Here is a 16,833-nt window from a genome sequence, read left to right as displayed (position 1 = left end):
CATGTTGATATAGTGTCCCAAACTTTTCTCTTTTCTTAGACAAAGAGGCCTCGTAACAACAATAAAAAAAAGTTCTAGCATGTTCAAACCAAAAATTTGACCAAAGCAAGTAACTCAAAAACATCTGTAGGTAATTTGTTTTTACCAGAGAGCCCAAGTTGCAGACTGACACAAATGTCCTTGTCTGTATTTTTCTTTATAGAAATAATTTAATTTAGAAGTAGATTCATTCTGGGTTGGGTTTTTGTCATTATTATTGCTTACGATTTCCTTTTGCTGAGCAATCTGACCTTTGAGATTGCTCCTGGAGAAATCTTATTTCCACGATAGGCAATGTCAATATTATGGGAGGCCATCTGGCATACACAGCCCAAGTGCCTTTATTTTCAGTCGATAGCTTCTGGACAACACTGAGCAATTCCTTGGTAAATCCCTTCAGCATCCCTGCTATTTTAATCAATCCTGCACATAGGAAGCAGCTGGATGTCTGATTTGGCTCAGGTATACAGAAATGGAGCTAGATCCTTTTCATGCCTTGGAAAGGAGACTATAAAGTAGTGGAGAAACCAGAGTCTTAAATCGTCATTGTTTCCAGTACCCACATAAGTGAGACTCTTGGCAGAGCCAGAGGGAAGGGATCAAACAGAACTCACTTAAGAATTATTGCCAAACTGAAGGATTGAGTTTTGCTGAAGGGAAGAGTTGAAAACCCCAAGGGCATGGCCCTAAGATAGAAAAAGGATTCCAGTTGTTCCTTATCTCTTGAAAACATCTGATTGGGGAATTTGGAACCACAGTCCAAGCAGCCTTAGGAACGGAGAAGCTTTTCTATCCCCTGTATCTCCACAAAAGTGGGGCTGAAAGGTGCTTGGGCTGGAGAAAGGAGAGAAAAGAGTAAGGTGAGTAAGTACAGCTGCAGGAACACCCACACATCCTGCACAGGCTCTGTGTTCATGGTTTTTATTGCAGCTGCTTTCAGGGTCACAGCAGATTCAGAATCATGGGCGAAGGCTGCAGCTGAGATTAGTGAGAATGGAATCTGGCATGAGAGACCATATAAGAGACAGTAGCCTTCTTTGTTTCATCTAGTCCATTCACCAACCATTCATTCTTCTCACATAACTGCAAGCTGAGCAGAGGGGAAAGGGCCTCATACGTGACTTCAGGCACTATTCTTGGTTGTGTTTCATATGCTATGCCATCTGAGTGTACTCCTTTTATTCATCAACAGCAAAGGACGTGGGAGAACATGGTAATTCCAGAGTGACATAATAGGTCTGATTCTCACAGACCAATGTATTATATCATCTTATCTATATAATGAGTCCAACGCAAAGCACACCCAGTCTTTGCTGTCAGCAAATGAGAAGAGAATAAAATCTCCAGGCTTTATTTACGTTTCCCCATTATGTTTTGTTGTGTAGTTTAAGAGGATCCTGGGAAAATGATATAAGTAATTAGCCACCATTTATAGGCATAAAAAGTCTTCATTACTATTAAAGCAAATGAAAATACATTCTTCTGGTTTCTGATGTCATAGTATTGGCCATACACAATTATTAGATGAAGTGCTACCTTTCTACTATTTACGAAAACAGATCAAAATTTCAGATCTCTGTCTACTCCAGGAAAGCTGATGGCTTCAGGAAATAATCTGTCTTCTAAAATGTTGAATACTACAGCCTCCAAGTGCTGACTCTGAGAGTCAGCAATCACCCAAATTGCAGTAGCCCAAGAAGGCAGACATGTGAGAGAAGTAGTGTGGAAGACAGAGCCAGAAGACCAGGGCTTACGTATCTCTATGAAACCTTGAGGCTTCTCATTGAAACTCAGTTTCTTCCTCTAATAAATGGGGATAGCATTAGCTTCCTAATTTGTAGAAGAGTTGTGAAGAATAAAAAAGACAGAGTCCATGAAAATGTTTCATAAACTAAAAAGCCATACAACTATGAGATAGTACTACCTTTAGATGAATATCTTTGTATCCATTAACCCATGAGTTGCAAGAAATTTTTTGCATATGTGTTTATATGCACACATACACATATATGTGTATATATGCACATACACACATTTATGTATTTTGGGGCTGAGGGTCCATAGCTTTCATCAGCATCTCAAAGGAAGTCATTTTCTAAAATCGGTTAAGAACCTCTGCACTAGATGGGGTTCCACATCATCAGTCATTGGAAATATGCAAATTAAAACCACTAGGAGATACCACTACACACCCAGTGGGTTGGCTATTATCAAAAAGACAAGCAATACAGAGTATTGTTGAAGGTATGGAAAATCTGGGACACTCATACACTTGCTGGTGGGGATGTAAAATGGTATAGTCACTACAGAAAACAGTTTGGCAGTTTCTTATAAAATTAAAGATAAAGGTACCATATGGTCCAGCAATTTCACTCTTAGTAATCTACCAAAGAGAATGAGAACACATGTCTGCACAAAGACCTGTGCACAAATGTTCATAGCAGCATTATTCAAAACAGATCAAAAGTGGAAAGAAAAATTTCCATCACCTTGTGAATGGATGAACTAAATGAGGCCTAGCCACATAATAGACTATAACTCAGCAATAAAAAGGAACGAAATACTAATAAGAGCTACAATGTGAATGAAACTTGAAGACATTATGCTAAGTACAAGAAGCTAGTCACAAAAGACCACATAGTATATATGATTCTACTCATATAAAACGTCCAGAAAATGTCAAATTTATAGGGATAGAAAACAGACATGTGATTGCCTATGATTGGAGGGGCAAGGATAGCAACTGAATGCAAATTGGCTCAAAGAAAATTTGGAGGTTGATGGAAAAGTTCTAAAACTACATTGTAGCGATGGTTTCACAACTCTGTAAATGTATTAAAAATCACTAAATTGAACATGTACACGAGTGACTTTATGGTATGTAAATTATGCTTCAGTATAACTGTTTCTAGAAAAGACATGAATAAAGGGCAGGATATTTTGAGATATAACTGTAAAATGTATACAAATTAAATATCTGTGAAATGATTTAATCTTGCATATATATCATGGTATTTAAAACTACGAAAAGTGTTCTTTAGTCTCTCTATGCTGCAGTTTCCTCATCTGTAAAATGGTGATAAAATTAACTACCTCATGAGCATTTGTGACGATAAATCAGTTAATACATATAAAGTATTTAGAAGAGGTTTTGACACACAATTAGCATGAACTACCTGTTAATTCTCGACACTAACTAGAGCACATGTCACTACCAACCACATATATTTTGTAATATCAATTTCTTTTAATGTTCTTTTTTCTGATAGGAAAAACGGGCATTAAAAATTCATGATAATTCCCTAAGTTGGCATAAAATAAATGCATATTTAAAAAAAGCTATTCAAATGGGATGTGGGAAAATATCATAACTGAAAATCTGGAGTTTCATGGAGTATATCATGGATAACATAATCTACAAAAACTCATTTTGGTTTTACTTTTATTTCAGAATAAACAATCAATTAAAAAGAAAATAGCTTTAGTCCCCATCTCCTCTCTCATTTTCTCCCTTATCTGCTTAGTTGCAGTGCCCAGGCTGAACCTCTTCCTTATCAATTACAGGATGAAGGAAAATGCCCGCCTCTAGAGGTAATAAAATTAGATGGTGCAGAAGTTGGCATTGATAGCACTTTGGGAAAACCATTTGTGTTTAACTGTGTGCCTCCGTCTGGAAATAGAACTTTTTGCCTCTGTGCAACCTCAACCCAAGAAATGAAAAGGTAATTCATTAATCTTTGATCTTACCAGTTTCACTTTGGGTGGGGGAATGCTTTTTCACCAGGAGTCTTATAAATTATTGGGATTGGAAGTAGGGTAGGGAACAGCAAATTCATAGCAGCAGTCAATAAATTGTTTCTTAGTTATGAAAAGTTTGGTTCTTCATTATTCCCCCAGTTTTTTCTAACAGAGTTTCTAAAGAACAGAAGCATCTTCTCCGAACTCAGTTTAGAACTCCACATTTTCTGGAAAAGCTTAATACGGTCATGGTTCACATCTAGCTTCCCCCAAAGTTACCAAATTTATATATATTTTAAGCTAATTGGATGGATAGTCCCAGGTACAAAAATAATGTAGTACAGTTACAATTTAACACTCTACAGTAAGGTGAGCAACATAAATGATAATAATGTAGCTTTGTGGGGAGTGAATCCAGTTAACATTTTGTATGCATTCAACCCAATTGGAGGATAGCCGTGTGCAGCCATTCTAAGTAGGTCACCTACAAACTCTAAGCATTCAGTGTATCATTATTCTGTGTATCACCCTGAGGGAATGGAGATCACTGGTCAATCCGGTGAGTCAACTGAAAACTGCCATGTAAATACTGCTAATTTAGGATAAGAGGTGGCATTGAGTAGAAGTGAGGGAGACGATTGACAAACCAGTACTGGGTCAACAGTGTTTAACGTCAATGGCACTATCTCTTTAGGAGAATTCAGATTCCACTCCAATTTTACCTAAAGAGAGCCCTAGGTCTGGAACCTCGTAGGCGAACAATCCACCATCTCTATTTGTGGAATATTATGTATCAAGTGCATGTTGCTTCAAAGGACAAACAGCGAAATACGATGATCGTAACTTGATTGTATTTTAATTCATGGACAAAATATTTATTGGGTAGCTAATATGTCCAAGCCACTGTTTTGAGGTCTCTATGGACTATTAGTATCATTAAGGGCCGATTCGTGACTTCAGAAAAGCTCTGAGTCAAGAAGATAGGGCATTTATTCTGATATTTTTCAAGCAGAATAGAAATTAAGAAGTGCTATAGGATTAGACCCAGTGGCATAGGAATTGAGGGTAGGGAGAGCAGGTCTCTGGATGTGGGGATGAGAGAGGAGCTTAGGAAGGGTGTGGTACAGGGTTGGATAAGTGTACAAATGAAGAAATGGAACCGAGCAGGGCAGAGGGGATAAGTCAAGCTTTGGAAGAAGAGCAAGCAGTATGGTTGATTGGAAGTTATAGGGTTTAAGAGAAAATGTAAAAGGATTGGCAACATGGGGTGGGGTGGACAGGCTGGTGCATGGCTAAGGAGATAGGATTCAGAAAATTCACTTACCAAGTACAGGCCCTAATGGTGCACTAGAAATGGCCCTATGTCCAAAGTACACTTGGGGAGGGGCTCAAGTTGGTGGCTATTTACCAGTCTTTCCATATTTTAATAGCCAGTGCCTTACAGTCAAGACGCTAGTTGTTATCAAACCTGCTGGTTAATAAGTTCACACACCTTGGTAAAATAGAAGGTGTGAGTTTTCTCTTAGGTACTAATTAACCTATAGTAAAAGAGAATAATAATTTATTTTAAATATGCCTGGTGGGAGCGGGATTTTGCCACCTAGTAACACCAATCTTGTAAGAATGTGTTGCCCTTCAACCATGAACTTAGAGCCGTGAAATATAGCTGAGCCTCAGGACTGTTCTGTCTGAAAGATGGGTTTAGGGAGAACAGCCTGCCCCTCTGAAAGGCACTTATCCAGCCCCCCAGGGAGAGAACCTCTCATTTTACTTTCTTTCAGGTGGCTTGAAGCAATGGACAAAGCAGCCCATCCTGTCCACCAGGTAATGTGTTTCTGATATTTACCTCCACCTTCATTCTGCTTTTCTCCTCAGACGGGGAAAGGATCAAATTAGATGTCATGCAGTCCACTCTGGGACTTCTCAGATCTGCTCTAAATGCTAGAAAAGAGGATTTTAAGTCAACAGGTTTCCTACTCCGATTCTATGGGGGAGCTTGCATTCCTGTGGTTCTATTTTTTTTTTTTCAGGGGTTTGTCTGACATTTCTCTCAGTGAGCTCCGTGGGGAGTCACAAACTGGGGTGAAATTTCTGTTTCACACGGAGCAGTCCAGTAGTTTCCCATGACGTTAAACCACGGCTGCTGTTTTCTTTTCATTCCCTGAGTACAAAATGTCAGGACAGTCTTAGGATAGTGCTGCTGGCCGAGCAGTGTATTAGAAAATGCGTGCCTTATGCTCAGAAAGCAGGGCTTTATGTCCATACCCTTGTTCCGGAGACCTATTAGGCCACCTTTCACTGTTCCTGCCTTTTCACAATTCCTAGCCTTGAGCAATATAATTTTTAACTGAGATTTGACCTATGCTCTGATAGATAACTTCACATCAACAGCTAACTCATCACGTTAGCCCCTAAGGCATTGGATACCCCTCTTTCTGAGCAACTGCTATGACGTGGGGGCGGGGAATTGCTTTAATACCCAACTGTTTGATTTTTATGCTATGAATATGATTTCTCAGGAGGTTATAGATTTCCTTTAAATATGTCCATTCCCTCACTAAATGGCATACAAGATAAAGCCATTTACTATCAATTCTCTTCCGTATATATTTTGGCTCTTGTGTATTTGGGAAAATTTGGATTGTTTGAGCGTGAATAGACTGCCCCATGCCCTGTAACTGTCCTTTCAGAACAATCACTGGCATCATCATATGACAAACAGCAGGACTTGTGTTTCATTTTACCTGGAACACAATGCTCAATACACTCATCCATCTCTTCAATGCATCATCCTAATGAGCCTCACTATTTTTAAAAGGGATCTATTCTGCTAATGCACTCAGAGTATCTGTAGCAGAGTGAAAAGGGAACACCCAAACTCCCAGCAGGCCCCCCACTTCACAGTAAAGAATACAGCCAGCTCTGCATTTTGAACACCTTTTCACTGTCTTGTTAGAACTAAAGAGCAAAAATGAAACCAAATAAAGAGATACTGGCCAGCACCCAGCTGGGCATTCTGATAGAGATGAAGCACTGTGCCCCCTGCCTCAGGGCAAGTTCCCAGGAAGAACCTGCCCCTGCAGGCCTGTGGACCCAGGGCTGTCCTTCAGGGTAGAGGATCCTGATTTATCGAGGGCCTTCCAGAACAGTGAGCCTGAGCCTGGGCCCAATCTGGCCTGGGCATTTAACTTGTTCCATTGCACACATGGGAGCTCTAGATAAAGTATGAACCATGGGCTGTTATTAGTCACAGCACACCTACCAGGAACAGGGCTGGGAGGACAATCCCAATAATGAGTGACATAGCAAGTCGGGACCAGCCTTTACAGACTGCGCCATTAAGAACCATCTTTGCTGAGGGACCCATTTCCATTTCCTGTCTCTATATCACTGACGTTCTTTTGATTTCCTTACAATAGAATAAAATCCAAAGAGAGAGGATGTCTATAGGCAGGAAAAGGAAAAAGTTCTCTATGGCCAATGGGTACATTCAGGTTTTCTGGCTAGTTAGTTGTTCAAGTATTCAGATCGCCTTAGCAATAGAACCAGTTAGGGTGCTGGCTTCTCTGAAGTCACACAGCCTTGGGGCTGATGTCACCGGCTCCGGGAATCTATGACCATTGGCTCAGGATGACCAGTCAGATGCTCCCTTTGTACCATACCTGCAGAACCACGTCTGGGAACATGTCACTCTGCACAACAGTAGCCTCCCGCCCCTGGCTATCAAGAACCCAGAGTGCCTGGGCCTTCTGCACCAACTGGACGGAAGCGCCGACGTGTGGGTCCAGCGCTATTGCATTCTGAAGGATGGCTGCCTGTACTTCTACACCAGCATTCGCTCCACCCAGGCCTCAGGTATGGACTCAATTGTCCCAGGAAATAATAGTAATTACAGTAACAACAGTCATGACATCTTACCTTGATGGAGCCTTTACCAAGTCTTGTGCTTTGAGCTTTACCTAAATTAGTTCAATTATCCTCCAGAGAAAAGGTACTATTATTATCATTCCCATGTAACAGATAAGAAACCTGTCTGCAAAGTCTATGGACCTTGACAAGGTCACATGTAGTAAGGAATGAAGCTGAGCTCTGCACACAGTCAAGTAAACTCCAGAGCTGGTACCCTGAATCCCATGCTTCTACTGCCCGGAAAGGTGAAAAATAAACTCCTTTATTCTTGTGGTCATTGATGACATTCAGAGTCAATGCCAATAGTTTTCTTGTGTAGTGACTCCATCCTTTCCTCATAGCATCCTTAATCTTAGATAAGTGAGTAACAACAGAACATTAACTGTCAATTTTCCCTGGGCAAGTTACTTAAATTCTTAAAACTTACTTTCCTCGTTTATAAAATGGACACAGCTGTCTATTTCACAGGACTATTATGAACACCAAATGAGATAATCACCCATAGAGTGACTTAAGTTCTACATAAAGCTCTCTATGTAAAAAGCTCTCTCTCTCTCTCTCTCTCTCTCTCTCTCTATATATATATATATATATATATATATATATATATATATATATATATATACATATGTGTGTATATATATATATACACACATATATATATCATATTAATTTGTATATAGTAAAAGCTATATATACAAAATGAGAACATAGACAATTTAATTTAATAATAAAATAGTTGTGCCTGATTTCTACAAGAAAGATTATTTAGCCTTCTTGTAATTTTTGACAAAAGAGATTACTGGTGTTTTATTTATATTTGAACTTTTTCCCAAATAAATACATCCTTGTATAATTAGCAATAGTGAACATTCTGCAATCTCAGCCATTTAATTTCTTTTTATTAGCATTAATGCTTACGTTTAATTAAGCTAGACAGACATGCCAAACGGGAAGTGGATATCTTGTGACAATTTTGACCTTCTTGGAAGGGTACAAAGGCAGTACAAAGCAAGCGTCACACTACGGTCTGTTTCTCATCACTGGGATCAACAGTACAAAGATTATCTTCCACTTAATCACCCTTCCTTTTTGAGAGTGTTACAACATGCCTCAAAATGTCACTCAACTACTAAGTGAGAGACAGATCTCTCTCTAAGCACTTACAAGACGGGCTGTTCCTATTCAACCCCAAGCCCACAGCTTTAAGCACCTGATACCAGGATGCGAATGAAGGTATAAATAAAAGAAACCTCCAAAGCAGTCATTGACTGGGATTTTTATTTAAAAAAATATTACAAAAGTCTGAACCATTTCAATTACCAAATCAATGAAGCTCATTTTCTGGAGGCAGTTTCCATAGCTAGAAAAGAAATGGTTAGGATTAAATGCTCAGATGACTCCCAACCAAAACATTAACAAAGGGCTTCCAAAACTCTGGGGCCAGAGACTGCTGCTGACACCGAAAGCTTAAAATAGTTGATAACAGTCACTTGGTAGCTTCCCTGAACCTGACAGTTCAGAGGAGGCCCTACTTAGCAAAGTCCTAGTTGGAGAGGCGCAAAAACAGCTACTAAGAAGTGGCCTAAAAATAATATCAGCAAAAGCAGAGTTATCATTTAGTGAGTAAAGCTTTTGTGCTGGTCACTCTAAGTGTTTTTACTTACCATTTCATTTAATTACTATAACAATTCTATAAAATAGGTTAAAATCCCACCTACAAATTTGGAAACTGATGCTTAGCAAGGTTAAATCATTTGCCCAAGTTTTCTGGGCGTGTAAATGGTGAAGACAGAATTTGAACCCAGGTGGCTGAGTTATACCAACAAAAAGAAAAAACAGACAAGTAGGGGAAACTGGAAGGTTTGTTTAGTATTCAGCTCTTATCATTTCACATATCTTTCCAAAATCTCTGATGGTTTTTTGTTGCCTTTAGAGCACTCTAGGGTCTTATACTTTGTTCTGAAACCCTTCTCCTGGCTTTGTCTTCTACTCTTTGTGTTAAAGCCCCCTGCACTCTACCCAAACATGGTCACATTCTATTTCCTTTGCAACCTCACTCTTGAGCATGATTTATTTCCTGTAACGGTCACCTGAGATGCTGAGACAATCCTGAGGACAACAAAGAGAAGGCAGGGAAAAAGTAACAGTGAAACGAGAGGAAAGAACAAGACATGAGAAGCAACATGGCGACGACCTCCTGTAAAAACCACATTAGATACTAATCCCACATTTTATTTCCAACCGTGATAAATAAGCCTCTCTGTGCATTGTGGGAGTTGGAGAAATAGCCCCAGTCAATTCCCTGAAGCCTTTCCTCACTTACTCTCAAGGAAAGTGCTAGTACTTTAACAATATGTATTACTGGCTTGCCTATGCCTGCTCATATTAAAAACGTACTGTGTGACTATTCCAGAAGCCCTTTAGGCAAATGCCTCTTCATAGGCCAAAACCCCCTTGTCATTCACAATACACTTGATTTTCTTTTTCCTTTTATCTCACTCCAGCAAAAGCTGGGAGTAACAAATTGTGACTCTTAACGATCATTCTTGAATAAATCACATCAAGGTCTGTGAGCACTTCTCAAAAAGATGTATTTTACATTATTGCAACAAATGGAACACTAATGCTTGCATAGCTCTTGGGAGAAATCTCTGTCCAAAATTGTGCCAGCTGGCTATTTACTGCTGCTACCTAGTAACCGATAGAGACCAGCCCAGTAGGTCTCCTCAAATGAGGTAATGGGATTATAATTGGATGTCTTTACTGCCAATCATTTCTCTCCTATAACTGATTAGAAAAGGGGTCAGGAACCTTCCTGTTTGTAGCAGACACATTTTGAACAATACCTTCTATCCATTCTCATAAAGAGTACAGGCAGGGGAGGGTATTCATATCTGCTTGTGTAGAGGAGAAAAGGAAATCTCACAAGCAAGAAGATGTCAGAAACCAGTGCAGCAACATACAAATGCTGTGTACTATAGTTCGGAGCAGAAAATTAAGACAGCAAAGTAATCCTCTGATGAGTCTTTAGGTATCTTACAGTCAGGAAACACCTAGCACATTACTTATTCCACTTCTAGTATATACCCCCAAAACATATATCTATGCAAAGACTACACAAATCTTCATAACAGCACTATTCATACTAGACAGAAAAATTGAAGAAAACCCAATTGTCCATCAACTAACAAATAGATAAATAAAATGTGGTATATCCATACAATGGAATATCATTTGACAATAAAAAGGAATAAAGTATGGACACACAATACAACATGGATAAACCTTAAAAACATCATGCTAAGTGAAAGAAGCCAGTCACAAAAGGCCACATGTTGTATAACAAACCATACAACTCCATTAATGAACTAAAAATCATTGATTGTTCACTTTAAATTGACTGTTCACTTTAAATGTGTAAATAATAACTCAATAAAGTTTGTGTGGGTGTGTGTGTATATATATATGTACAGTGTGACTTCATATATATATATATATATATATATATGAAGTCACACTTTGATTTGGTAAACACCATTTTACTGGGGTCTACCTAAGGGAGGAAAAAAAATCTAACCAATTTTAAAATTAATGCTTTCCTAGAAGTTAGTTCTAAAATTGACTGTTTTTAAAGAAAAATTTAAAAGAATTTAATATTGCAACTAAATAAACAAGTTTTTACTCAAAATTTTAAAGTCCAAGAGCCACTCATTCTGTTTAAAAAAGAAAAATACATGACTTTCTGAGAGTGAACATTGGTACTGAGTGACCAAAAGGAAAACAAAAGTCAGTCATACTCAAAAGGACCAAATTTTCCCTGCACAGCTCCTTATTAACACATGGGCATGAAACAGTTATCGTGCAGAGAAGCAAAAATCCGAGTTGTATTTTGTGTTGTTAGTACAATGCACTAAAGTGGCTCTGACGTGGAGGTGGGGCCTGAGAACAGGAGTTAGCAAGAGAGAGGGGTTTAAACATCTAATCATCATTATTAATGATGTCACCTGAAGTCTCTGCATGAGATGCAGTTACTTCAGAACATCAAGACACTATAAAAAACACACAAGGGCTTTGATTTTTCAGCACCTTATCCTAGACTGTCATCCTCCCCTCAACCCTCAAATAATAGAAACAAATTTCAGGCCAAGCAATACATCACCATTAACATAGATTCAAAGGAACGTGGGAATAAAAAACCAATCATTCATTCTCATTTTAATTCAAGTTGGCTCCCTCACAACACCCTGAGGGTTCATATGTTAAATGTGCTTTGCATATACACCAGGAAGGTGAGAATCTATGTTGCTTGTAGAAATGGCTGGCATTCTTCACTATTCTTCAGGAAGGATGCCTGAATGCTTCTCCCAGCCAATATTATTACATTTCCCTCTAATGTGATATTGCAGGTGTCACTCTTTGATACCGAAAAACTTACTTCAAAATGTTTTCCCCAGGTAAAGAAGCTAGTTTAGGCCCACAGTAACCCAACGCTAAATAATGAACATGTAGTAAGAAGATGGCAAAAATAAAAACTAGGAAATCCAAACTTAGTACCAGTCTTGCCATTAATCGTTAATGGATGACCTTAAAATCCTTACTCTTTTGGAGTTTCAGTTTCTTCATCTGTAAAATGGGACAGCTGGACTAGAGATTCCTTCAGAAGCAAGTTTTTTCTTGACACCTTTTCAGACTCCTTTTCTCCATCTTAAATTCTTTCTCTATTCTCCTCACCTGTTTTTCCTTTCTTTCACCTTCTGTAGGTGGCCTATATCTGCAAGGATATAGGGTGAATGAGCAGACCCTTAGCTTCAAGCAGTCAGTAATTGAACTCAAACCTCCATCTGAAGAGTTCAAGACTTTCTATTTCTGTGCAGAAAATAAAACAGAAAACCAACGGTAAGTCAAGGTCTGCATATTTCTTCATCAGTCCTAACAAGAGACTCCTTGGCAAACCATTATTTCTTTTTCCCAGCATTAACTCCACAGCTTCCATTAAACTTCTCCCTTTCTTTGCATCGTCTTCATAGTTAATATTCCCCAAGATCTTTGTCTTTCAATACATACAAGATGACTCTTCTAGAGTACTTTTTCAAATGGAAAAGGAGTTCACAATTTTTCCCAAGGCTGACTCAGGCTTCAACATAAAAAAAATCTACTAGTACTGTAATCTATAATGTTATAATTTATTAATTCACAGATTTACTGTTTCATCTCCTTTCACATAAATGTGGTCAGTCGTTGGGTTTGTCATAAGCCATTGAAAGACTTAGGACTTATCCATCTAATTCAATAGGTACAGGATCCAACTCGGCATGTACAAAAGGGCACTTGCTTCATAATGATTCTGGGGGTAAAAATATCAGTAAAGTTTACAAAGACGAAACCATGAGGCAGAGGAGGTGTTGTCTGATACCTAGAGTTCCTCCTACATCTCTCAAGTTCCCGTGTTCTAACTCCAGCCCTCAAGGCAGCCAGTGCCCTCCCACTGCTTGGCGACCATCCCTCACCTCATACGGACACCTTCTACCAACTCTCTAGATAAAATGGACCTAATAAAGAAATTCACAGTGATTTATTAAAACAGAGGGTATGGCAAATTTCCAGGGACAGTTGCAAGAACTGTATATACTGTTCTAACCCAAAGAAATAAAACTCCAAAAGTAGAATTTCAGAATCTTCAGCAAGTAACCATTTGGGGAAGGATAAAGGGATCTATCTAGGCCTTCTCCCACTATGCAAACCTTGCATGTTCCACTCATGGCTAAGGATGAGCAAGAGTGAGAGGATAATGAATATAGAATTGTTAGATATTGTGCCAAGATCTTCTTTCTTGGGCTTGTGCTATACAATCTGGGAAGCAGATTAAGATGCTTCCCTTGAAGGTGAAGCTCCTACTGGCATATTAAAAACGGGTGGGGGTCCGGGTCAATGAAATAGAGTTAACTCCTATCTGATAAAATCCGCTGGATTCTCTAAGAGAGGAGGTTAGATAGTTGAATCTCACTGCCAAATTCATGAGTGGATATTAATAACAGGAAACAATATTGAGTCATTACAGAAATATTTCAAAGCAAAAGAGCAAGAGTTTCATACAGGTGGTTCAGGGAACTCTGGTTTCACAAGATACTCCTCTCACAAAAAATAGTTAAGTAAGTTTAGGAAATGATAAAAATCATATTACCCTCTCGGAGTATCACAAAACACATTAACTTACTAATGTTTCTGAGACACCCTGATGGAAAAAATCCTGGGGTTGAGGGGAATACTGGTTAACTCTCTGTAACTCCCATAAAAATAACACCTATTAACCACCATTATAATAAATCTTATATGGAAACATATTATAAAAAATCATCCAAGAAAATGAAAGGAAAGGAAAGGAGATGAAAAAAGAGTTAACTGGAGAGTTTGCTATGGTTTCTGGGATTTAACAAAGAAATATTTTGCACTATGGCAATATTTGATTACTATATGTTTGATCAACAAAACTTTAAATTTAAATAGAAAGAGTAATATTTTTTATCATTAATATTTTTAAAAGCTCTATAGCTTCGTTATATACTGTTTACAAACACCCACTTCTGATCCTATTATTTACATTAACATAGTTTTACTTCATAGCTATAACTACATACCTCTCATTTGGTGTTTTACCTTTTTGTTCAATCCAAAACCTAAGGAGCATTGTTTACTTATTAATTTCAAACTAAATAACCAAGAGAAATTATTAGAAAATAAAAAGACTTTGTAACACTTCTCCTCCCTAGAGTCCAACAATTTTTTAATGACATGTCCTGCATTGTTATTTCTGCAGCTGGATTACAGCTCTGAAAATGTCTATCAAAAAATGGCTTCCTTTGCATCAGGCTATTCAAGACTTCATGAATCGACCTCTAGAGGAGACCAGAATGTAAAAGATACCCTAATCTTAAGAGAAAGGATCCACAAAATCATCACCAGCTACTTGTAGGAAGAGACAAAAGCATTTATCATTATATACCCATAGCTTTTCAAATGAATATTTCTCTAATATATTGAAACTTTGTGATAAGATTATAATTTTGTTTTTGAACCAAAACACCAAAATCAAACGTGACATTCAGATAATATAACTTATATCAACATCATTACTACTCCCCCCAAGTTTTCCTCCCTTAGGCTGCACATGTTAGCATCAAAATATAGTATGCCTCGTACCCCTATCTTTTGAAAGCATAAATGTAATAAAAGTTGATTTATTTTGTTTTCTTTTTTATGTTCTTTGCTAAATGTTCCACTCTGTGCTTCAGTTATAAGCTTCTTAAAATGCTTACAGGCCACGATGTGGGAAGGTGATATTTGGGAAAATTAAGATCATGGAAATGAAATGGCTTTAATGATGACTAAATAATTCAGCTAAACAGGTCCTGTCTGTTAGGTCATACTGCAATCAACTGTCCCAAGTGCCTCCCAGGACTTCCCAGATGAAAGAAAACAGTAACAAATATTGTTATAAAAATAAAACAGGAAAGAATTAGACTAAATTTAGGGGAGAAAATTCAAAAGCATTGGTTTTATTATTACCTGAATTGTTACCTGAATATCTATAATACTGCAAGGAGAAAACACAAAATAAATCAAGAATTTACTGCTCTTGATCCTGAAAGTAAAATTGAAAGAAATTACACAAGGACCTTACAGCTCAACACCTTTTCTTCACAGCTGAGGCTCAGGGAGGTAGGTGCCTGGTGATGATCACATGGGTTGTTAATAGCAGAACTAAAACTGAACCCATGTCTTCTTTTCTCCACCCACTGTTGTTTCCTTTCACCCTAGCTCCTCACTGTGCTCAAGAATGTGGTGTTTTTTTCACAGAGATAATGCAACCGCCCATTCCCCAAAGTTGTCAAATACTTCTAGTCTTTGGCAGAGAACTGAAACACATCAATTCCAACAAGGAACCATGTTTATAATTCCACAATGGAAGGGCTTCATGTTAATTCAAATCATATCCTTTTCCAGAGAATCTTAAATGTGAAAAAGCTATCAAAATTTCTGTCATCTTTCCTATATTCTTCACCTCCACCCTCCCAAAAGACGGTGAACTCTTCAAATAGATGGCTACAGTTTGCCCATGTCCTTCACAACAACTCAGAAAAAGGAGGCTTGTGAGCATGTGCCACTTAGTTCCCAGATTAAGAGAAGCTGCTCAAATGAACTCATGCCCAAACGACAGGCTGTACTACTTTGACCAACTTAATACCATAATCAAAAACATCCAATTAACAATAACAGATAGCCCTCTGTGCTGAGAAGGGTCCCTTTGTTCTCCCAGTATTTACCATGATAATAATGAGTCCTTTCAGCCGGGCAGCAGCAGTACTGTCCCTGTCAGAAAGCTGGAGCTCCTACCTCCGCTCCCCAGCAGAGCACTCCGCCTTTCTGACGCCCCGCCATGGAATGCACAGACTGTGCAGCCAGAAAGTGACCCCTGCCAACGGTACCACTGGCACAGAGCTTTCCCCGGGACGAGAAAAACAAACGCAACCGCCTCGGCAAAAGGTGAATACAATTTTCCCGGAATTAAGCACTCCTATAACTCACTTGCCAGTGAAAGGTATTAACATTCAAAGTTCAGAGTCTCTCCTCAAAAACAAGTGTTGTTAGTCCTGGAACATTCTAGAGTTCCAAACAATCCTGGATATTATGCAAAAACTTTTGTGTGAGCATTTTCATGTGGAAAGGATTCTCAGCTTTTATATGGTTTTCAAGGGATATGTGGCCAAAAAAAAAACTTTTTATTTCCAAGAGGAAGAACATTTCCCTGGATCTACAAGGTTCTATCTCCAGTAGGTATAACAGGGAGACAAAGTGCAAGGCTAGTCTTCTACATTTACGCTATCTGCCTGCACATTTTAGGGTTTGCCCACCTTTGGGCAAAACGAGGAGAGCTATCCATAAGCTCAATGGTCAGTTAGTCAGTAAATGTTTACTGAGCACCAACTATGGGCCAAGAACTGGCTGCCACAGCCTACCACCATTAAGGAGAGGCAGGAAAAAATTGTTCAAAGCATGCAGTCTGCAGCCAGAGGGCCCGAGTTCAAATTCTAGCTCTATCACATCCTGTCTATGACCTAGGGCAGGTTACTTTAACTCTCCCTGCTT

At 38.6% G+C, this 16,833-nt stretch overlaps 1 protein-coding gene across 1 annotated transcript in view; it reads left to right on the top strand.

Moving 5' to 3' along the window:
* Positions 1 to 14,820, top strand: part of LOC117024613 (uncharacterized) — a 69,730-nt gene extending 54,910 nt beyond the window's left edge. Inside the window, exons 4-8 of the mRNA XM_033110023.1 lie at positions 3,604 to 3,761; positions 5,559 to 5,601; positions 7,446 to 7,632; positions 12,450 to 12,585; positions 14,504 to 14,820. Coding sequence (XP_032965914.1) covers positions 3,604 to 3,761; positions 5,559 to 5,601; positions 7,446 to 7,632; positions 12,450 to 12,585; positions 14,504 to 14,603 — 624 coding nt within the window. The 3' untranslated portion in view covers positions 14,604 to 14,820. The remainder of the gene's footprint in view (positions 1 to 3,603; positions 3,762 to 5,558; positions 5,602 to 7,445; positions 7,633 to 12,449; positions 12,586 to 14,503) is intronic.
* Positions 14,821 to 16,833: the final 2,013 nt, after the last annotated feature.

The sequence above is a fragment of the Rhinolophus ferrumequinum genome, chromosome 7 (genome assembly GCF_004115265.2).
Source record: "Rhinolophus ferrumequinum isolate MPI-CBG mRhiFer1 chromosome 7, mRhiFer1_v1.p, whole genome shotgun sequence".
Taxonomy (NCBI): Eukaryota; Metazoa; Chordata; class Mammalia; order Chiroptera; family Rhinolophidae; genus Rhinolophus; species Rhinolophus ferrumequinum.
Note: the sequence above shows the minus strand (reverse complement) of the source record. Positions and strands in the feature narration are given on the sequence as shown.